This window comes from Melopsittacus undulatus, chromosome 10 (assembly GCF_012275295.1).
Source record: "Melopsittacus undulatus isolate bMelUnd1 chromosome 10, bMelUnd1.mat.Z, whole genome shotgun sequence".
NCBI lineage: Eukaryota > Metazoa > Chordata > Aves > Psittaciformes > Psittaculidae > Melopsittacus > Melopsittacus undulatus.
The window spans coordinates 34386726-34407990 of record NC_047536.1 but is presented as its reverse complement, the minus strand read 5'-3'; the positions used below and the strand labels follow the sequence as shown (position 1 = coordinate 34407990).

Genomic DNA, 21265 nt, shown 5'->3' with positions numbered 1-21265 from the left:
GGAGGATGTTATATCCCAGGAAACAGCCAACTTCCAAACGTAGGCTAAGCCTGGATCCTGCTGCACAAAGCTGAGGGAGCACAGGGGAAGGTGTCAGTCGGCACAAGGGAGCAGTCAGGCCCTCGGTGAGGCTCTCACTGTGCTGCATGTATTAGCATGGGTAATGCGACTTAAATACCTAACCTTGAGCTGCTCCTGACAGATCCCCTCGAGAAATGCCTGCCTGGGGGAGGGGATGCTTCCAGCATCCCAGAGCCTGAGGAATGGAGCCTTCCAGGAGCCTGGGCCCCTTTGGAGGATGGGCACTGCTGGCCAGAGCTCCTCAATCCCTATCTCTGCCCTGGTTGGGCAACAGAGCAGAACTGGTGCTTCTGCAATAGTGGGCACAGCACCAGTGGACCTGGAAACCAGGGAGAGATGGACCCACCTTCCTTCAGTGATCCTGAAATGCCCCCTCTGAAACAGCGTTAAAGATCCACAGCCTGGCAACACAAGGACAGTGGTTTGAAGTCTGCTCTATGAACAGGCCCCAGCAGCCACATGGCAGAATGAGAGAGAAAAAAACCCCATAAACAGCCCCGAAGCTTCCTGTGCAGCTGCCAGCAGGCAGGGAGGGGTTCTAGCTGCATACATAAGAGTGCTGCAAGGGAGAGAAAGGAACAGGCTGAAACCAAACCTTATCTTCCCACAGCAAAGTACAGAGTGAAGCAGAGCAGCCCTCAGCAGTGGGTGGGTGGCTGGTCCCCGACTGCTGGTCCCCAGCAGGGCACATCAAGGTGCATCTGGCCCTCACAGACCTCTGGTCCCTGGGCTGAGTCCAGCTCCCAAGCAGAAGGCCTGTCCCAGCTCCAGGAGGAGAGATCTTGCCCCCATCCTGTCCCCATCCCTATCACCTTTACAACCCAATCCTTGTCCCCATCTCCATCCCCATCACTGTCACCATTCCATTCCAGTCCCTGTCCTAACCCCAAGACATCTCTGTCTCCATCCTCATCCCATCCCAATCCCTGTCCCCATCCCATCCCTCCCACATTGACTTTGAAAGCCCTCCATCCTCCCAGTCTCTCTGCATAACAAGAGCTGCTGGTGGATGTGGTGACAGGAGGTCTCCAGCCCACCAAAGGGGAAGGCCACCACCCAGACAGGACACACTTCCCAAGCACCACCTCCAGTTCTGGAGCCAAATCCTACCTGTGTCTGCAGCTTTCACTGCCCACAGAGCTTTATGCCACTGGTCTGTGTTCCCAGGTGGGAAATGCAGCTCCAGGTCCAGGTGGGTCCCAGCAATCAGCATGAGAATCATCAGGCTCTTCTCCTCCCATCCCACCAAAGCAGCAAGGACCAGATGCTGCCTTTGGGCCTGCAGAAGGAAATCACCCCATGATGGATGCTGTGGTGTGAGGCTGCAGGAGAAAAGCAGATCCAGGTCCTGCATCCCACCATGCAGGTGGCCCGGTGCCCCCATCCTGCTGGGATGCCATGGGAGCCAGCCCTGGGACACAGGATGGATCCAGGCTGCAGATCTCCAACCAGACATCCCCACTGAAAAAGGAGCATTTTCCAGTGTTGGCTCCAGCCCCGATCCCACTGCCTCACATCAGGATAAGCTCCAACCAAGAGCATGAATGACTCCGTCCCGGGCTGGAGGCTCACTGCCACTGCTGCCCTGGGAGTGCCTGGTCTCCATGCATGCGGATCAGGAGATCTCCCCAGTTAACTGCAACAAACAACCTGATGGGATTCGGGAGGTAATATTCCCACCTGGTAATCTCCCTTAAGAGGTTATTTGCCCACACAAGTGCAGTGACAAGTGCTGCCTCACTCCCTCCTTCCCCATCCCCTGTGGTCCCTGTGTGGTGTCTGGCAGCACTGGGGTCACCTTGTGCCCTTGGGGAGCTCCTCACCAAGCTGAGTCCCATGGATCCAACAGGCCCTGCTGTGTCCCTATCACTGCTGGTTCTCCTCTCCTCCAGCCCATGCTCGGTGTCACTGGGGCTCCCTCCTACAAAAGCCCCACGCCAAGACCGGCCTTTCCTCCACCATCAACGTGGAACAAACAGTGTCACCGTCACCATCACCCCGTGATGCTGAGAGAGCAGCAGCACCAGGCTCAGGGCTGCTTTTGGTAACCCAAGAGGTGGTTCTGAGCACCAGCACCCTCGTGCTGAGCAGTGTGCCCGGAGCAGAGGGGAGCTGGTGGGACTGGTGCTGTGCAGTGCCCTCCACCCTGGCCTCAGGGCTCTGAGGGCCCAGAGAGGTGAAGCAGCTCTCACAACAGCATTCCCAGGTGGAGCTGCTTCGGGACATGGGATACTGAAACCCCAGTCCCTGCCATTGGGGCTGCAGTTCCTGACCCCCCTTTTGTCCACCTCCTGCTGCCCACGGGCTGGGAGGGAGGAAGGGCACAGAGCCTGTTCCGAGGGGCAGCATTTCCCCTTCCCATGGGCAGGAACCTGATGCAGCCGGGGCCGCAGCCGTGTCCCTCCCTGGGGCCGCAGCTCAGCTGCACCAGAGGCAACCCGAGCTCATCACCCCCTGCTTTTAGCGCTGGTTATTGCCTCCTGGGGAGAAGAAGGGGACAGAGAGGCCACCCCCTACTCTAAAAGCCCATCTGCCCAGCACCGGCGCCACGCTGGGGAGAGGGGAGGTGGGGATGGGTTCTGGCATGGTATAAATCATGGAATGGTTTGGGTTGGAAGGGACCTTAAAGCTCCTCCAGCTCCAACCCCTGCCAGGGCAGGGACCCCTTCCACTGGAGCAGCTGCTCCAAGCCCCTGTGTCCAACCTGGCCTTGAGCACTGCCAGGGATGGGGCAGCCACAGCTTCTCTGGGCACCCTGTGCCAGCGCCTCAGCACCCTCACAGGGAACAGCTTCTGCCTATAGAGTGAACCACCCGCACCCGTGGGGCCCCGCTGAGAGCTGTGGGGCTGGGCCCCGAGCCCCCCCCGTTCCGTGGGGCTGGTGCCGGGTCCCGGTGTTCCCGTTCTCCCGTGGGTTTCCCACCGGGGGTGACCGGCAGGGGGCGCGCTGCCACCCGGACCGTTCGTGCGCGGAACCCGGCGCTGCGGCTGCGGCTGCGGGACGGACCCGGGCGGCAACGGACACGGCCCGTACCCGGACCCCACCGGTACCGGGCACGGAGCGGAGCCGGCCCCGCCGCCGGCCATGGCCCGGGACCCGGCCTTCGTGCTGCGGTACCTGACCGAGGTGGAGGAGCTGGCGGAGGACGTGCTGGCGGCGCGGCAGCAGGTACGGTACGGTACGGTACGGTCCGGCCCGGCGGGGGCTCCGGTGCCGGTATCCGCAGCAGCATCTCTCCCGGTGCAGATCGTGGACCTGGACGTGAAGCGGAACCGGAACCGCGAGGCCCTGCGGGCGCTGCACAAGAGCCCGGAACCCGATGGTGAGGCCGCGTTCGCCGGTGCCGCCCGGAGCCCCGGCCCGGAGCGGCCGCGCTGACCGAGGCCGTTCCCGTCCGTCTCCGCAGGCAAGGCCATGGTGTGCTTCGGGAGCATGTTCATCGAGCTGCCCGTGGCAAAGACCCGGGACATGCTGCAGAAGGGTACGGTAATGGGTAACGGTAACGGGTACGGTAATGGGTAATGGGTACGGTAATGGGTAACGGGGCTCAGCCCCATTCTGTGCTCAGGACCCCCCCGACCACACTGGGGCCGGTCCTGGCTCTCCCGGCTCAGCCTCCAGCGCAGAGCTCTCCTCCCCCCATCCCATTTGTGCCCCTGGAGAGGGGCTTGGGACAAGGGGAATGGCTTGAACCTGACCGAGGGGAGACTGAGCTGAGCTCTGAGGCAGAAGCTGTTCCCTGTGAGGGTGCTGAGGCGCTGGCACAGGGTGCCCAGAGAAGCTGTGGCTGCCCCATCCCTGGCAGTGCTCAAGGCCAGGTTGGACACAGGGGCTTGGAGCAGCTGCTCCAGTGGAAGGGGTCCCTGCCTGTGGCAGGGGTTGGAGCTGGAGGAGCTTTAAGGTCCCTTCCATCCCAAACCCCTTGGTGATTGTCTCAGACCAGGAGCATCTGGATGAGGAGATAAACAACCTCCGCAAGGAGCTGCGTGTGAAGGTGAACCGCCTCTATGAAGCCCAAGGTAACGCTCGTGTTCTGGAACCTTCTCAGCATCAGATGCCACATGTCAGGAGGGTCCAGAACCGCCTGAGCTCAGTGTGCTCCTGCAGCCACGTTCCCACTGGCTTTGCAGTTCCTTCCCTGCTCCAACAGCACCGGTGCAGAGCCATCAACCAGGATAACCCCACACCAGCTGCCAGGGCTGCCCCTGCCCTCCCCGCAGCCCTCAGGAGCCCAGCAGGGATTGCTGCACTGGTTCTGTTGCAAAGGCTTGATCTTTCCATGTGTCCTTCCCAGGTAAACCTGAGCTGAAGGGATTTAACCTGAACCCCATGAGTGCTGAGGAAATGAAGCTGATCAATCGCATCCTGGAGGGCTGAAGTGGCCTTGCCATTGTCACCGGGTGTACTCGGGCTGTCACCTCTGCAGCTCACACCACAACATCCTATGGGGGTTTGCTGGAGGAGATCTGTGTGCTTGGAGCCTGCCTCAGGTGAGGCCCCTGTAGCCACGGTTGGGGACTGGTTGGTTTCTCACCTACGAGGCTGCAGCTTCCTTGGATCACAAACCTTTTCCTGCTCCTTCCCACTGCCAGGCATGGGCTGGGACACAGCTCTGGGCAGTCACCTGTGGCTGGGGTGGAAGGGGGATTATTAAAGCCAGAGCAGTGGGACATTGCTGACTGTGTGTGCTTCTTGTTGGGTTTTAATGCGAGTGCTTCTGGAGCCAGGCTCAGAGCTGGCTCATTGTCATGTTGGGAACAGGAGTAGGAGGAATTGGGAATCCACAGCACGCCTGCAGCACAGAGGAGGAGTTGTGTGTGCCTGTGGTACTAAAACAAAGCCAAGCTGTACATCTGAAACACGTCAGGAATCTCTGAAGATGCAGTGGGAGGAGGCAGCATCCTTTTAGTCTCACTGGGAAAATGTGTTCTGCTGTTCAGTTGGAAGGCAAAGGACCAAAGAAATGAGGGATAAAACACGTATATTTAAAAAAGCAGCTTGAGGAGAGCTGAGGACCAGTCCTGAGCCAGCCCTGTAGTAAACAGACAATTGATTCAACCAGTAGGAGTATCTTCAAAGGTTTTAGTTTGTCTTTAGACCACCCCCTTCAGCCTGAGCTTGAACCCCAGAACAACTTGGGTCAGACCATAACAAGATTTAGAAATCACTAGTAATGATTTCAAGGCTACAGAGGGTTTGGTGTTTTGCTGTGTACAGACAAGTGTCTGGACAAGGGCAAGCACTGAAGCTTTTGAAGTGAAGGTGTTTCTGGATAGAATGTAAAGGCTTCAAACAGTCATTGTCCTGCTCTCTGCAGCTCTCAAGGGAGCTCACCCATTCTGCCAAACCTCAGTGGTGCAGCACAGAGCTGGGCCTGACCCTCTGCTCGCTTCCCCTCTGCACTCAGTCCAGGGCTTTAAACCCCAGCACCAGCATCTCTCCTGGCTCCCTGAGCACCTTCCACCTCAGAGCTCAGAGGCACCTTCACTCAGCAGCCTCATCCATTCCACACATGCTCCAATTTACAGGTTCCAAAACCCACCCTGTTTCCAACTCCTTAAATCTGAGGTGGGATTTCTTTACACCCCAGCTACCATTGCTTGATCTGCTTCAGCACCCTGTAGCTAACCCCACGCACCCGAACTACACATCTGCACACTGAGGCTGCCCACTGGCTGCACACCACTGCCTTAGGTTTCATATACACAGATTAAAAATCCCATGGACTCATTTACCTGAAGCTGTCAGAGCCAGGTCCCTGTGCTGGAGCCACTCACACACAGCCCATGCAGAGCAGCCACTCGGCATCTCCGCAGTGCCTGACACCAGGTTATTTTTACAGTATCATGGCAACAGGTTCTCTGCTCTGACATGTTTCCATAGTAGTAGCAGTGGGAGGATCAGGTGCCTGCCTTCCCTAAACGCTTTGGTTTGTCATGCTGAATGTGGTTAGCCCCTTTATTTTCTTACCTGGTACAGAACTGAGCTCTGCAAGTGGGGCTGGACAGTCGGGAAGGCAGCAAGGCTTGGGTCCCAGGTCAGCTATTACCAAATACCTCATCCAAGCCTTTTGTAGCTTCAGAAGGAAGAAGGCCAGAGCCTAGTGCTGAGCTCTGAGTGTCCAGAGAGAAGTGGGAACTGCTGCTGCCCGATGTGAGGAAGAGAGAGTGAACTTCATCCATGGTGACATCTCCCAGCCCAAGCTCAGGGTCAGTGCTACACTTGCTGCTGTGCAGCTGTTCATGGTAGCAGCCTGCAATGGAAACATTAACAGGAGTTACCCACCACCTCACTCTTCCTTCCTCCAGAGGCAAGGGAACCACTTTCAGGTGAAGCTGCACTTGTGTTGTTAGAAACTACACCTAGAAACAATCACAGGCACACTGAGCTGTGTACCGCAAATTAGAGTTACAATACACATCAGCCTCTTGGAAGTGTGACTTTGGGTCTCTTAATCCCATAAGGGTTTATAGCCCCCTCTTATTCTTCTCTTACTGATGTGCAGGATGTGAGCAGGGCATCCTGCAGGCCCAGGATGGACACACAACTAAATGTGTACCTGTGGTGATGTTCAGAGTACCCAGGCCTCCCCCTCCACTGTATCAAGTCAAAGCCTCCAATGTGCTTTAACTTACCCATTAGCCTGCAACATCAAGCACAGGTACTGAAGTACCTGAGCAAGACAACTACCTGTGCACACAGGAGTGAACTCCCAGCAATCGGAGACAAAGCTGAACAGCTGAAAGCAGCAGACATCTCCCTGCTATTAATATCCAGGGTTAGCACATTGTGAAGTCAATCACAAGATGCTGCAAGACAAGCTGCTTGGAACAGAGTGCTCCAGAAGCAGCAAGTGTGGGAGGCACAATGCAGGAGGGCCTCTGACAGAGAGCTCTTGTGCAAAGCCCAGCTCTGACACGGACTGCACTCCCTTTGCAGCCCCATGCTGCTTCACTTCCCCACTCTGCAATGGCTGCATGCTTACTTTGCTCTGCTCCTGGAAAGTCATCATTTAATCACTATAGAGTATTATGATCAGTTGCCAAGACAGAGTTGGAACCAGGCCACCCGTTTCAAACACCTTAATAAAACCCCTAAGAAGGTAATAAACCTCTCTGCCTGCCTGCTCTCCCTGTCCACAGTATGGAAAGTGTCATTGAGATGTCCCTGAGTTCAAAGTCTTCCTGGCTGCTGGCACTGGGGGAAGGTGAAGCATTTACCTCCAGAAATAAGCTGAGGAGATAGAGCAGTAAATTAGGGAGAAACAGTCAACAGTTCATGTAAGAGGAACGCCTGTGCACAGAGCTGTCACCCTGCTCGCAGGCAGGAGTAAGTGTGAAGCAATAGGAAATCCAACCCTAAATCTCTTTCCCATGCACTGAGCCAAAGAACATTCTGAGCTTATTGCAAAGTTTCTATTCCTGTTCTTGATGGCACTAGAGAAAAAAAGTCCCTCTAGCTTCCAGACAGACAGACAAGTGAAACCCCAAGTCTGGCTGGAGCAGTAACTGCTGAGGACTATTCACAGGAGCACTAGCCCTTTTTTTAGCAGTAGAATGTGGATGTCTCCTGGGAACAGCTTCCCAGCACAACACTGTTCAAACGCTCTCCTATGGGAGCCCAGCAGCACTACCCAGCACTGTGCCCACATCCAGGACCTGCATCCTGCCTGCTGAGCCACTGAAGTTCCTCCAGCTCTTTATGTGCAGGCTGCCTGAGGGGCAAGCTGGTCTGGGGCTGAGAACAGAGCAGACTGTGCACATTAGAGCTATAGACCCACAGCTGAGCTGCATTCGTCTGCTCATTTGAAATGAAGCTGTCCCCAGAGGCACCACATTAAATACTGGGTGAAGCTGCCAGGACACGGGGCTGTAACAGGTACCTGCTGCCACAGCCTGTTAGAGGGGAGAGGTAAAAAGAGGCAAATCAGGGAAGACATTTCACAGGAGAGCACTGTCAACATCAATCACATCCCAGGGAAACTTCCCCACCTGCAGAACTGCTTTGCACTCCCAGAATTAAAGCTGAAAGGATAATCCTCCCATTTGCTTGTCATTTCTGGAATACCATTTGCTGTTCCTGTTGCTCGCAGCTCCTGCAATGACAGAGCAGTTGTGCTCTCGGGATGCTGCTGTTGCAACACTTGGGCTGTGTGTGTAACAGATGATTCTGAGGATTCCAGCTGAACTCTTTAATGATATGTATTTTCCCTTCCAGCCCTGAGGCACCTAAATGCTGCCTGCATTATAAAAAGCCATTCCCAACAGATGACCACACGTTTAGCCCTGGTGATTATTTTCCACTCACCACTCTGCAGTTCCACAGCCCAGCAAGAAGTCTTGGTACAAAGGCAGAGACCAGAAGGCACCAGCCCCCAGTGCAGTTAAACCCTTCAGGCCTGACTACTGAACAGCTATAGGAGAAAAAGGGTCCCCAGGTCCCCATCAGACTTCTCCCAGCAGCAATCAACATATCTTCTATCAGGGTACTGCAAAGACCCTCCTTTCCCCACAGACAGGAGATTTATGGAAGTGAGCAGCCCATAAAACAGGAAGCTCAACACCATCCTCCATTACCATTGACCCCATCTCAGACTCATGAGGAATCTGACATCCCATTTAATTGTTTTTCTTCTTCCCTCTCCTCCCCTCAGCTGCCACCTCCTGAGGCTCAACAGTGACAGTTGTGTGCAGCACTCAGCCCTGCTGTACTGCTGAGCACTTGGAAGTGAAGGGCTAAGCTGAGATGCACCTTAGAAGAGCACTAACCAGAAAGTTGTTAGGTTGAAAGTGAAAAAGATCAACCTTATAGATGCACAGAGAGCTGCAGAGCAAACGTTGAGACTCTTCCCTAAAGCTGCTATCAATGAAATCACATTCACAGCCATCAGGAGAGAGGCAGCAGTTAAGTGGCTGCCAGGAGGAGTTCAGCTCATTCATGTTCACAGCAGAGCCCCAGCAGGCAGCATGGACCCCACTCCCCAGGAGCACAACTGGGTGCAGGCTTCTGTCCTGCCACATCTCATCCCTGGCAGTGCTCAAGGCCAGGTTGGACACAGGGCTTGGAGCAGCTGCTCCAGTGGAAGGGGTTGGAGCTGGAGGAGCTTGAAGGTCCCTTCAACCCAAACCACCCTGGGAGTCTATGATTTGAGAGATGGAATCTGAATCAAGGAAAGATAAGGATCAAAGACAGACACTGAACAAGCAAATACCTAATTCTCACTCTAAATAGTCCTTCTGCCCCAGTGCCAGTTAATTATCTTCCCTGTCTAATCACAGGCTTCAGCCACCCCAGCTTAAATCAAGCACCACATGATGGTATCTCCCTAAAAACTGCAGGGAATAATAAAAACCAGAGGCAATCAAGGATGGGGTATGTAGAAAATGGAAGAGTGACTGCTCTGAGCTAGTACAATACCTCATGGCTGGCATGAAGCTCTTCATGTCACTGTGCCTCCAAACCTCAGCACCCCTTCACCTAAGGCAGCCTCCTGTTCCCCACTCCCAATGGCTTTTAATCACTCAGAGCAAGCATGAACTCTGCTGAACTTTCACAGGCAGAAGTGATGGATTTTCCTGTCTCCTAAGGCATCAATTCGAGGTGGGATTCCTTTTGGGAAGACGTGTGAATCAAATGAAAGCTATCAAACTCAGGCCAGCAGCAAGGGGGACATGCAGGAAATCAAATCACTCTCTTCCATGAATCACTGTTCTCACAGTCTGTGAGGCTGAGGAGGAAGAAAGGCTGCCAAAACTCAACCACTGGCAATAAAAGGAGTGATATTTCAGCTTTGGTCCTAACTGATCTGTCAAACTGACATTTCCAGTACGCTTGTGACACCAGTTTTCCAATGAAAAAAGACTGGAGAGAACAAAAGGTGACAGTGACAGCCAAGTCCTGAAAGTGTGTGCAGGAGCTGGGAGTGATGAGGTCCTTTTCTTACCCCTCTCCACACAGCCAGGTGGGATACAGCCACCATTTCTGCTCTTCAGAGTAAACCCTGTGTGAGAAAAGTGACTGAATCCACCTCTGAATCACCAGGCCTTCAGTGGGATGTACTGGGAGAAGAGGAAAGGAGCAGCTGAGTGTGAAGGCAAGGAAATCCATTTCTGGCACAGGAACAGTGGTTTGCACTTACAGACATCACTGGAACATAGACTCTCAAGTCAAGATTCCAGCCTACAAAGCAGAGAAATGTCTAATATACCCCAGCTGCTGATACTGCTGCCTAGTGTTCACTGTACCCAAGATCAGAGGTTTATATATGAGTGTAAGAAGTCAGATCCCATATAAAGTGTCTGCCCATTTGGGGAAATCCACCATTAACACACTTTGGTGTTGCCCTGGGGAACTGCACAAGACAGGCACAGAACAGGGGGAAAGGAGGAAATAAGAGCAAAAGAACAAGATGCCTGTTGGATATTCCCCACAGAGTCCTTCTCACCTTCAGTCAATGACACCCTTCAGGTTTAAGAACAGGAAAACTCCTTCACCTTCTGACCTGCCAACCTACAGATGGAAGAGCAGAGTTACAAGCTTTAACATTAGCACTTCCCCAGGGCTTCCATGCACAACCCAATTCATCACCCTGTGTTTGTACACAAGAACAGTTATTCAATGTTATGGAGGCAGGGGGATCCCCGGTGCACGAAGCTCAGATGTGTGTTAGGAGGATTCCTGGAGGAAGGAGCAGAGCAGGCAGGCTGTGGGGAAGCACCAGATAAACTCTGTCACATGCTTGCGGAGCTATAAGCAACACAACATATGTTGTTGGAATTTTGTTAAGTCACATTTTAAATTTGTGTATGTTACAGAACTTAATGAACCAAAGAAGTCAAGAAAGGTGCCAGAAAACTACAGTAAGTGAGCAGAAAGCCCTGCAGACAGCTCCGGCTACATGAGGTACTACAGGCTCCATCCCCAGGGCACCTCTCAAAGGAGCCCAAACCCCTGCAGCCCCAGGATGTGGCTCTGCATGGCCTGAGCTGCCCCTCATCCACGTGTGGGAGCAGCAAGCAGACACATCCCAACAGGGACTGCTCAGGAGCCCAGACCCACAGGAGCAGGAACACAGTTTATTTTTACTCCTCTGTGAGTTTTGAGGTCAGCCACAAACCATCTCCTTTAAGTTGGGAGAATCTCAGTACTCACAAGCTTCTCACATACCCTTGTTTACTGTGCTCTGGTTATTTACCGTGTTAATTGAGGTTGTGGGCATAAAATCAGCTTAATGTAAGGTTTTCCATTGCCAATTAGCACATTCCTATTTGCAGAGTTAGATAATCACCAGCTGCTGTCCTCCTGGCTGTAATTCACATCTTACTCTGCATAATTACCTCCCATTCACTGCTCACAGCCATGCCCTTACCGACGAGCCTGACTCCGAGGTGAATCCTCACCCAACCTGGGAAGTGACTGCTCTCTCCCAGGTCTCACAGATGGGCTATGTTCAATGCTGCACCATTGAATGATACTCATGGTGTTAAATGGCTTCAGCCATCTGGCAGGAGCAAGGAGCTTCTCAGCATCAGGTATTGTAATTGCTAAAGGAAACACAGTATTTCCTCGGTCCCCAGGACACTGATGTGGAAGTTGCTGCTCTCAGCTCCAGGTTTGAGGGGATGGATGTGACTTGGAGCATGAGGCCACCCTTCAGGTTTCCACCTGCAGAGCAGAGAGAAGCTAAAGCCAACTAAAGCCAGCCCAGAGTGCACTTCAGGCTGCTCATGGAGACTCCCAGCACCTCTTCACATGGTCAGGATTAAGTCCACTCAGCAATCAGCTGGACTTACCCCAGGTGACATCTAATGAGTGGGATAGCCCTAAAGCCAAACAGATGTTTTCACAGCTCCATCTTTAGGGGCTGCCCATCAAGAAGCCAAGGAGGCAGCTGCCCTGCAAAACCCACCCACCTTCTGCACACCTGCAGCCAAACCTAAGGAATTCAGGGCATGAGCTTGCCCCTAACCCCACAGTGAGAGCCCCCAGGAGCACTGCTCCTCCACACCAGAGCTCTGCACCTTACACCTTCACCATTGAGTTCAATTGGGCTCTACAAACAAACCGAGCTGTGCTCCAACTGATGGCATAAACCCCTACACACGATGTGCTTTGGTGGTACATGTTGATGAGGAAACTCACCTCGCTCTGCCCAGTTCTTCCTGTGGATTTCCTGCATACTTTCCTCTCCCTGCACAGAATGAAGGTCTCATTCATCTCATCTCACTTTCCTTGGCAGAGCACATACTTACCGGCTGCGTCATCCAAGTAATGCCAGGCTCCTTGCAAAACCCTTCCACAAACACAGCTCTCTGAAGGCACTTTGAAAGCCTTCAGAACAAAGGCACATCTTGTTGCCTCAGGCTTTCCTGCTTCTCTTTCTAACTGCTTCCGAAAGCTCTTCCCATCCTTCACTCAGCAGCTCCTCTGACTCAGCTGGGTGGAAAGAGGAATACACAGTTCAGCACAACAGGCTCCCACAGGCTGACTCACTTTAATTGCCCTTGAGGAGCTGCTGGGCAACAACTGCACCGCATATCCTGGAGGAGAAACATAACAACTATGGGTACCACTGAGAACAGCTTGCTCCGGGCACAGCAAAGGGCTCCATTCTGAGCTTCCTTACACCTGCATGGCCATGGGCAGTGAAACAGCTCAAGCCTTACAACCCTGGTGCTCCACAGCCTTCCATGCAGCCAGGAACCGATTGCTGCCTGCACTGACTCCAGTGCAGGCTGAGCCCCCAGCCCAGCACCATGAACCACCCCCAGCACCAGGCACGCCAAGGCTCAGGGCAGGAGCAGGTCCGTGCTGTGGCAGCCGTGCTCCGGAGGGGACGGGCAGCAGGAGCAGGTCCCTGCTGTGGAGCCGTGCTCTGGAGGGGATAGGGCAGCAGGAGCTTTCCCTGCTGCCCAGAGCGGAGCCGCTCCAGGACCCTGCTCCCAACACAAACCCCTTGGGCTTGGGCAGGGCTGAGCGCACAGCCTGGAGCTGTGCTCGCCCTCACCTGCACTGGGGTTGGACACGCGGCCCCCGTTCGTACGGGAACAGGAGCCGTGAGCACACCGGTGCCGCCGTGCCCTGCTGTTGCTTGGGCCCGGCTCTAGGCCCGGCTTTAAGGCTGAGCCTGCGCCTGCCCCGTCCAGGCCGCAACCATCACCATGGCAACCGCGCCGCTGTGCAGCAGGGGGCGCTCGTGGGCCCGGAAACCGGGGGCTGGGGCCCTCGGTGGGACCCCCCGGGGCTCGTCCCGGCTACCCCCCGTGAGCTCCAACCCCCCCCCGCACCCCCCGTGTCCCCGGATACCCCCCCTCCTGTACCCCCCCTGCACCCGCAGAGCGCAGGGGTAGGGCAGGGGGCAAGGAGGGGGTGCAGGCAGCGGGGAGCCCCCCCCGGCCGAGGTCGGGGGTCCCAAGAGCCCCGCTCTGCTCTGCTGCGGTCCCGCTGCCAGGCAGGGAACGGGATCCGCGTTCCCTGAGCCCCAGAGACTCCTGCAGGACCCTCCCATCCTGCGGTGGGACCCGGCAGCATCTGCCTGCGGGTGGGCACCGCTGCCTGCCCTGAGCTGTGCGGGGCAGGGGGCTCGCACAGGGTGGGCATGGAGGGCAGGGTGGGCACAGGCAGGATGGGCATGGATGGCAGGGTGGGCACTGCACAGGGTGGGCATGAAGGGCAGGGTGGGCATGGAGGGCAGGGTGGGCACAGGCAGGATGGGCACAGGCAGGATGGGCACAGGCAGGGTGGGCACAGGCAGGATGGGCACAGGCAGGGTGGGCACAGCAGGATGGGCACAGGCAGGATGGGCACGGCGCAGGAGCGGGGCTGTCACACAGACCTTCCTTGATGGAGCGGGACAAAGGTTTTGTTCTTCTCCCAACACTGCAGCCTTGTGCGGCCGCGGCAGGCAGCAGGCAGCGCGGGCCCCGTGCTCCCACGCCACGGCGCAGAGGGGGAGCCTCTCCTCCTTTGTCTGCTCCCGGCCACAGCCGCACCGGAGCACCCAGGGAAGGGCCTTGGCAGGAGCGGCGGAGGACACCGGCCAAGGTCCGCTCTGCTCCGGCACCGCCGCCGCCCGCTCGGCCTCGCCACGGGAGCCGAGCGCTTCATGACGGAAACCCGAGCGGGGAGCATCCGGAGCGGGGCCGGCAGCCGCGCCTGGGGCCGGGGAGGACGGCAGCATTGGGGACAAGGGCACCCGCGTCCCGTTCGCCCCTCGGCGCCCGCTGCCGGCCATGGGGAACGGCATGAGCCAGGTAACGGGGAGCGCTGGGGCGGCCGTGTCGGGGGTGCCTGTCCCGGTGGCGGCGGTGGGACACGTTTCCGCTGCCGGTACCGCATCCCATGCGGGCTGTTTGCTGCCGGCAGAGCTAAACCGGAGGAGAGGCAGGCGGGGACGCTGCCGGTAGTGGGGGCTCGTTCCGACAGACCCCAGGGCTTGTGGAGGGCAGGGGTGACAGCCCCTCGAGGGAGGGGGGATCCTATAAAGCCAAGGCACCGGCTCCCGAGCACCCACCGGGAGCCCTGTGTGACCCCAAACCCGGCAGTCTCGCACTCCCTGCTCAGCGGGGCCGGGCTGTGCGTGGGGCTCAGCACCATGGGGCAGAGGGGACGGGGACCCTGTTACGGTTGTTTGACATTGTCACAGCTGAACGGAGAATTCTCCCTGCAATAATCTCCGGGTTCTAAGCTTTAAACACCCCTCCTACCCCCCCGGCCCCAGCCATTCAGTATCTGGGGAAGTGCCCAGTGCTGCAGACTGTTCTGCCCCATTATCCTCCAGTAAGGAGCGGGTCAGAAGGGCGCTGGGGACAGGAACGTGTCCTTATGCATGGCTCGGTGTCCTGCCCTTGGGAGCTGCCCTTGCCGGCTGGCGCTCTCCCACCCGCTCCTCTCAGTGCCGCAGCTGCAAGATAAAGGTTCTCTGCTGATAGAAAACTGAGCTAAAATGTTATGAATCATAAAGAAAACCCTCTTCAGGCTGTGCAGGCACGAGAACGTTTTCAGACGTGGGCAGTGGGATAAGTGGGAGCCCAGCTGTGCTGGTGGGAATCAGCTCTGCTTGTCCAGGTCCTGGGCACCAAACATCACCGGAGGGAGAAGCTGGAGGGGACCCAGCTGGACACGGGGTGAGCAGCCCAGGAGCCTCACTCCAGGCTGGGAGATAGGGAAGTATAAAATAGCTCAGGGGAAGGTGTCCTCCTCGTGCATCTGCAGTGCTATTAACAGAGGCATCGTCATGTAATTATCTTTTCATCACGAGGAGTGGAATTTCCCAAGGAAAATAAGATGAAGACAGGATGTCCAGAGCGAGCTATTCCTGGGCTGTCAGGAACAGGCTCCCTGCAGCACAGAGCGAGGGGAGCAGAGCCTGGGGCTGGCACAGGGAACTGCTGCATCCCTGCTGGCTTCCCTATGCCTGTTGCTCCCTGTCCCTCTGGCAGCAGGGCTCCCACAAGTCATGGGTAGAGTCCAGGGCTGCACGAGGTGTGTGCTGCTTGCTGAGCTGAGATAAAGCAGCTTTGATAACAAGGAAGAAGAGCAATAAAAGCCACAGCTGGCTTGCAGCACCCATGAGGGTGCCAGGGCTGCATCCAGCCCCGTGTGCTGGATCCCAGAGCAGCAGGAGCCCCTGGGGCACACAGGATCAGGGACACTGGCGCTGCTCCTGCTGTGATGGACGTGATGATGGGCCATTAATGGCAGAACTTTGGCCATTCAGCCAAGGTCGCTGCTCCCCACAGGGGTCCTGGCGCTGTGGGTACCATGGCACAAGGTCACTGCTCACCCTGCCCTTCCCCTTGTGTCCCACAGATCCTGCCCGGCCTCTACCTTGGGAACTTCATCGGTAAGCAGAGCCCTGCGGCCACAGAGACATCCTCCAGTGGGGAGCTGGGCTCGAGCGGCTGCCTCCCTGCCTGCAAACGCTGCCCGACGCCCTGCCAGCACCTCCATGTGCTCTGCCCTGTGCTGGCAGCAGTGGGAGTGGAGGCATGGGGGGAAACAGCAGGCAGAAACCCTCCACCTCCGCTTTGGTTGGGGGTGATGCACCCCAGTTTCACAGCTGTAGATGCAGGAGGGGCTGCCCACCCTTCTCACACCAACCTCTATTTTAAGGAGTTTTCATTCTCCAGGGGGGATTTATGGCCACATCCTGGCATCTGCCACGACAAACCAGCATTTATTAGTGCTCCTGCCTCCCTAATGGCTCTTTTGGCAGCTGGATTCCTGCTGGAAGTGTGAGAAAGTTTAAAACCACTGGTGGGAATTGCCAAGACGATGTCATTGGAGCCAGAGCAACAGCTCTAGCCAGGGCACCCTGTGCTCCCCATGGAGCACACTGCAATGGGCAGGGGGAGCTGTGGCTTGCTGGGAGCAGAGGGGACCAGGTTCACCATGGGGGATCCTGCGAGTGGGCTCTCGGCCTGATGCCACCTGAGCATCGCTCTGCCAAGCTATGCAGTGAGGACAGAGATTCCAGGCCTCCTACATGAAGCTCTGACTGCTCAGAGGCATTGTCTCCAGCCAAAAGCTGTTCCAGCTGCTGTAAGTCTGGATGCTGGTGTCACCAATCGCTGTCACTGCCTACCTGAGGCTGTGGGAAGGTGATGGGCACCGTGCAAGGCCCCACATTGGTCCCCAGCTCCATCCCCACGTGCAGCCAGCCTGGCGCACCCGCAGAACACCCCTCTTGAGACTCACTGCTATTGAAATTCACATCACGCTGTTGGCACATCACGGGCTGGGTTCCGGAGCCAAGTTTTACACCACGTGAACGTTTACAGACCCAAAGCAATGGGATGGGAAACACTGCTCCTCCTCTCAGGCTGGTCATGGCAGGAAAGGGACACAGCTCCAAAGCTGCCCAGCCAGCAAGAGGAGCATGTTCCCCTCCCAGTCCCACCACTGCTGTGCGGGCCAGTGACCAGGACCCCAGACTGGGATGTGGAGCCTTAGCAAAAAGCAGGTCATTGCCCCAGATAGATGAGGAGGCCCAGTTTGTGTGCATGCAGCAGCAGAGAGGACACCGAGTGCTGCAGGTCACTGCTCAGCTCTGCTCTGCAGCCCCTCAGGCAGAGGGAGCTGAGCTCATGGGTGAGACAAATCCCTGCAGCCCCTCTCCCACAGGTGACAAAGCAACCCCTGAGTGCAGCGAGTCCCATTGCCACATGCATGTTTGCACAGGGGAGGTGCAGGCAGAGCATCTCCTCCCCATGCTGGGACAAGCACAGGCAGGAGCTGCTGGCTCACAGAGGGAGTTTTCCATTCAGGAGTGCATCCTCACCGCAGCAGAGCAGAGGGTCCTGTGCCTCACAGGGAGGAGGATCTGGTTTGGTGTCCCAGGGGCTGGGTTCCAGATTCCCAGGGTGCATGTGAGTGTTTGCCCATGTCTCACTGCTGCACAAGGCGGGTGTGATGCTGGAGCGAGGCTCTGTGTGCTGTCTGTCTGCAGAAGCATGGCAGATGTGCTTGTGGGAAGAGAAGGGTAAGAAATGAGCACATGCTAATATCTCGTTTTATCCTTCAGATGCCAAAGACCTCGAGCAGCTAACCCGGAACAAGATCACACACATCGTTTCCATCCATGAATCTCCCCAGCCCTTGCTGCAGGTAGGGTCCTGTACCCAAAGGTGCCCTGTGATCCCCACAGCTCCTTCCATGCTGCAGCATCTTCCTCCCCCCAAGCATCCCACAGCACGAGCACCTCTCCCCGGTCAGTGATCCCAGAGGAGCTGGGCAGCCAGCCCATGTGGGAAACTGGCCCTTGTGTGATTTAACCCGGCCTTGAACGCTAATGGGAACCAACCTCCAGCTTCATCTTGTTTCCCACCCGCTCCCATGAGCTGCCTGTCCCCTGCTGCCCTCCCCTGCCAAGAGCTGCTGTGTTGGGGGAACAAAGCTCCACAGGCTGGCTGCAAGCACCCATGACACCCCAGCCACAGCACCCACGACACCCCAGCCACAGCACCCATGACACCCCAGCCACAGCACCCACGGCACCCCAGCCACAGCACCCACGACACCCCAGCCACAGCACCCACGACACCCCAGCCACAGCACCCACGACACCCCAGCCACAGCACCCACGACACCCCAGCCACAGCACCCATGACACCCCAGCCACAGCACCCATGACACCCCAGCCGCAGCACCCATGACACCCCAGCCGCAGCACCCACGACACCCCAGCCACAGCACCCATGACACCCCAGCCACAGCACCCACGACACCCCAGCCACAGCACCCACGACACCCCAGCCACAGCATCCACGACACCCCAGCCACAGCACCCACGACACCCCAGCCACAGCACCCACGACACCCCAGCCACAGCACCCACGACACCCCAGCCACAGCACCCACGACACCCCAGCCACAGCACCCACGGCACCCCAGCCACAGCACCCACCTTCCTCCTCTCCCATTTATGTCTTCCAGGACATCACCTACCTCCGCATCCCCCTGCCTGACACCCCCGAGGCCAACATGTGAGTACCCTGGGGATGCCAGGGCTGAGGCTCTGCCTCCAGCTCCCCAAGCACAGTGACCCACAGGCTGATGTCCTGGTGCTGGGGACCAGCTCAGCACCATGAGCACATCCCAGTCCCAGCTCGGTGACTGCTGGGGAGCAGGTCCTGGCCCAAGCAGGAGGTGCCTGGAGTGGGTAGAGGCTGTGGAGCCAGCCAAGGGTGCTGGCAGGGCTGCAGGTGTGAGCAGCCAAACTCCTGCTGCCCCAGCACGAGTCCCAGGGCAGCCCCACACATCCCCAGCACAGCATCCCCATTCCCAGTATGGCCCCTGCACCTTCCCTTGGGAAACAACAGCACCGAGCTGCTCAGGTCTCAGCAGCTGCTGGCAGTGCCTGTAAAGCAATGGGCAGTTTATGTTAGTGCTTCATCCCCAGACACTCAGGGCTGCTCAGCCTCCAGCCTAAAACCCCTTCCACCCCTGAAGTCCTTATTCCTTCTGGTTTCTTTCTCCTGCCAGCAAGAGGCACTTCAAGGAATGCATCAGCTTCATCCACCAGTGTCGCCTGCACGGAGGGAACTGCCTTGTCCATTGGTAACGTTTCCTTTCCCATGCCTGATGCTGTGCCCCCCCCAGCACAACAGGGAAGATCCAGCCCCCAACCCCCTGAGCAAAGCCAGCCCATGCCAGAGGGCCCCGTGCCCATGGATCCACCCTGGGCTGTGGCTTGTGACTCAGACCCAGTGGGATGGGGCAGCCCTGGGGATGGGGCAGCTCCTGCTCTAGCACTGGGCAAGCAGCAGGGCAGGGTTTGGGGCAGGCAGCCAGGCTGCAGCCGCTGCTCTCACTGCCCTGGTATTTATAGGCACTGATGGAGATGACCCTGGCAGGGCTCGGTTCTCCCAAGCTCCTGGAGAAGAGGCACTGAAATAGCCGAGGGTGAGGGAAGGGGCATGCATGGGGTCAGGGTGCACTGCTGACAGCAGCCCTTGCCCTCGCCAGCCTGGCTGGCATCTCCCGCAGCACCACCGTGGTGGTCGCCTATGTGATGGCCGTGACGGAGCTGAGCTGCCAGGAGGTGCTGGAGGCCATCAGGACCATCCGGCCCGTGGCCAACCCCAACCCCGGCTTCAGGCAGCAGCTGGCTGAGTTCGGCGGCGGTGCAGCCCGTAAGGTGGGACTGGCCTCTGCCCCCTGCTCTGCTCCTCAGAGGGGGCCCAGGGCAAGGATGGGTCCCCACAGGACCAGGCTGCTTCCCCGCTCCCCTTGTGGGCAGGCTGGGACCTGCCCTTGGGAACAGGCACCTTAGTTTGCTTCTTCCTCCTTCCGCAGGTCCGCAGGCACCTGAAGCAGAGGTATGGGGCATCCCCGTTCAATGATGAGGAGGAAATAAGAGCTTTGCTGCCAGCAGGGAGAGGGGGACCCTCCAGGACAGAGGCAGCACTGCAAGGACGGGTCCCAAGAGGCAGAGACATCAGGAGCACAACTCCCTTCCTGCTGCGGGTGAAGAGGACGTTCTCCTGCATCCCGGCTTGTCTGAAGTGACCCCAGCCACGGGAGAGGAGCGAGGATCACCCGATAGCCTGGGAGAGACGAAGGAGCCGCCGCACAGGGGGCTCTGCAGTGACCCACACCGAGCCCAGCTCCTTCTTCTCTTCTGGGGTGTGAATGTGCCATCCCCTGCCCTGGCTCCCAGGCAGGGATTCACATGCACTGCTGGGCTCCGCAGCGCTCGGTGGGCTCAGCCTCTTCACATCCAGCACTCTGAGGACACTTGGTGAGAGGCACCGGTCTCTGTCCCCACAGAGCCACCAAGGGGGTCCCCTGTGCCGCGGGGCCAGCACCCAAGTGATGCCAGCAGCAGCTTTAGCACCTGGGTACCCACTGCACGGCCCTCGGGCCCACAGGGTGTGGGTTTCCCCACCAGCAGCACAAGCTCCCAGAGCCGAGGTGATGGGCACGTGGGTGCATTAGCAGGTAATGCCACCACAGCAAGGGGCCAGCTCCAGCCCGGCCAAGCACAAGCCCTGAGCGAGCACTGTAGCTTTAGGAGCCCATTGCACCCCATTCCCACCCATCCCAGGGCACAATCTGTACAAAAGGTGGGAACTAAGCATTTAACCTGGCCAGACCTCACTAAAGCAGAGCCTTAAGCCATTTTGCTTAAAGACTTTCTATGTCCCCCCAGTAATAAACACCTTTTCTCCATGATCTGCCTGGGACACACTTGTACTCCCCTTCGACAGCCAGGTCAGAATGGGGATGCTGAGGAGGAAGGTCCCAGCATACAGGTCTGGAGGCTGCTGAAGCAGGCAGCACTGAGCTGGACAGAGTGGGCTGGGGATCACTCTGCTGCCTTGCAGGCACATTACAAGGGGGTTGGGGGGGGGTCAGAAACCCAGGTGCCACAGCAGGGCTCTATATGGGGACAGGTTCTGCTCAAGGAGGGCACTCACATGGAGCCTGTGTCACTGCAGCCTCTTCACACACTGGGTCCAGGAGCCTGCTGAGAGCCTGGCACCAGTCGAGCATCCCAAGCACCAGCTCCTCCCCTGACCTGCCCTATTTAAACCTTTCCCTGCGGCCCAGCCCCAGGTGGGGAAGATGCTGGGGATGCCCAGCTGGGTCATCAGCACCTCTGCAGGGAGCCAGAGGTGGTTCTGGGGTCCCTGTCAATGCTCTCCCACAGGGAATGTGACCCTGAGGCGAGACAGGGAC

The 21265-nt window shown here is 57.4% G+C and overlaps 2 protein-coding genes across 2 annotated transcripts; both read left to right on the top strand.

The window, feature by feature from the left end:
- Positions 1 to 3089: 3089 nt before the first annotated feature.
- PDRG1 (p53 and DNA damage regulated 1) lies at positions 3090 to 4752 on the top strand. Its single transcript, XM_034067014.1, has 5 exons — positions 3090 to 3250; positions 3329 to 3404; positions 3489 to 3563; positions 4021 to 4101; positions 4377 to 4752. Exons 1-5 carry the CDS (start codon positions 3167 to 3169, stop codon positions 4457 to 4459), a joined length of 399 nt encoding a protein of 132 aa, XP_033922905.1. The 5' UTR covers positions 3090 to 3166; the 3' UTR covers positions 4460 to 4752.
- A 9187-nt stretch (positions 4753 to 13939) lies between these two features.
- On the top strand, positions 13940 to 20758 carry DUSP15 (dual specificity phosphatase 15). The gene is made up of 7 exons (XM_034066864.1): positions 13940 to 14334; positions 15893 to 15926; positions 17607 to 17689; positions 18518 to 18567; positions 19067 to 19141; positions 19550 to 19721; positions 19880 to 20758. The coding sequence occupies exons 1-7, from the start codon at positions 14314 to 14316 to the stop codon at positions 20090 to 20092; spliced, it is 648 nt and encodes a 215-aa protein (XP_033922755.1). The 5' UTR covers positions 13940 to 14313; the 3' UTR covers positions 20093 to 20758.
- The last annotated feature ends 507 nt before the right edge of the window (positions 20759 to 21265 follow it).

Excerpts from the sequence above, each read along its gene's own strand:
- PDRG1 (XM_034067014.1), top strand. The coding sequence starts at position 3,167 with ATGGCCCGGGACCCGGCCTTCGTGCTGCGGTACCTGACCGAGGTGGAG. Across the intron at positions 3,405-3,488 it reads CAAGAGCCCGGAACCCGATG|GCAAGGCCATGGTGTGCTTC; the intron begins GTGAGGCCGCGT and ends CCGTCTCCGCAG. Across the intron at positions 4,102-4,376 it reads CCGCCTCTATGAAGCCCAAG|GTAAACCTGAGCTGAAGGGA; the intron begins GTAACGCTCGTG and ends TGTCCTTCCCAG.
- DUSP15 (XM_034066864.1), top strand. The coding sequence starts at position 14,314 with ATGGGGAACGGCATGAGCCAG. Across the intron at positions 18,568-19,066 it reads GACACCCCCGAGGCCAACAT|CAAGAGGCACTTCAAGGAAT; the intron begins GTGAGTACCCTG and ends TTCTCCTGCCAG. Across the intron at positions 19,142-19,549 it reads GGGAACTGCCTTGTCCATTG|CCTGGCTGGCATCTCCCGCA; the intron begins GTAACGTTTCCT and ends TGCCCTCGCCAG.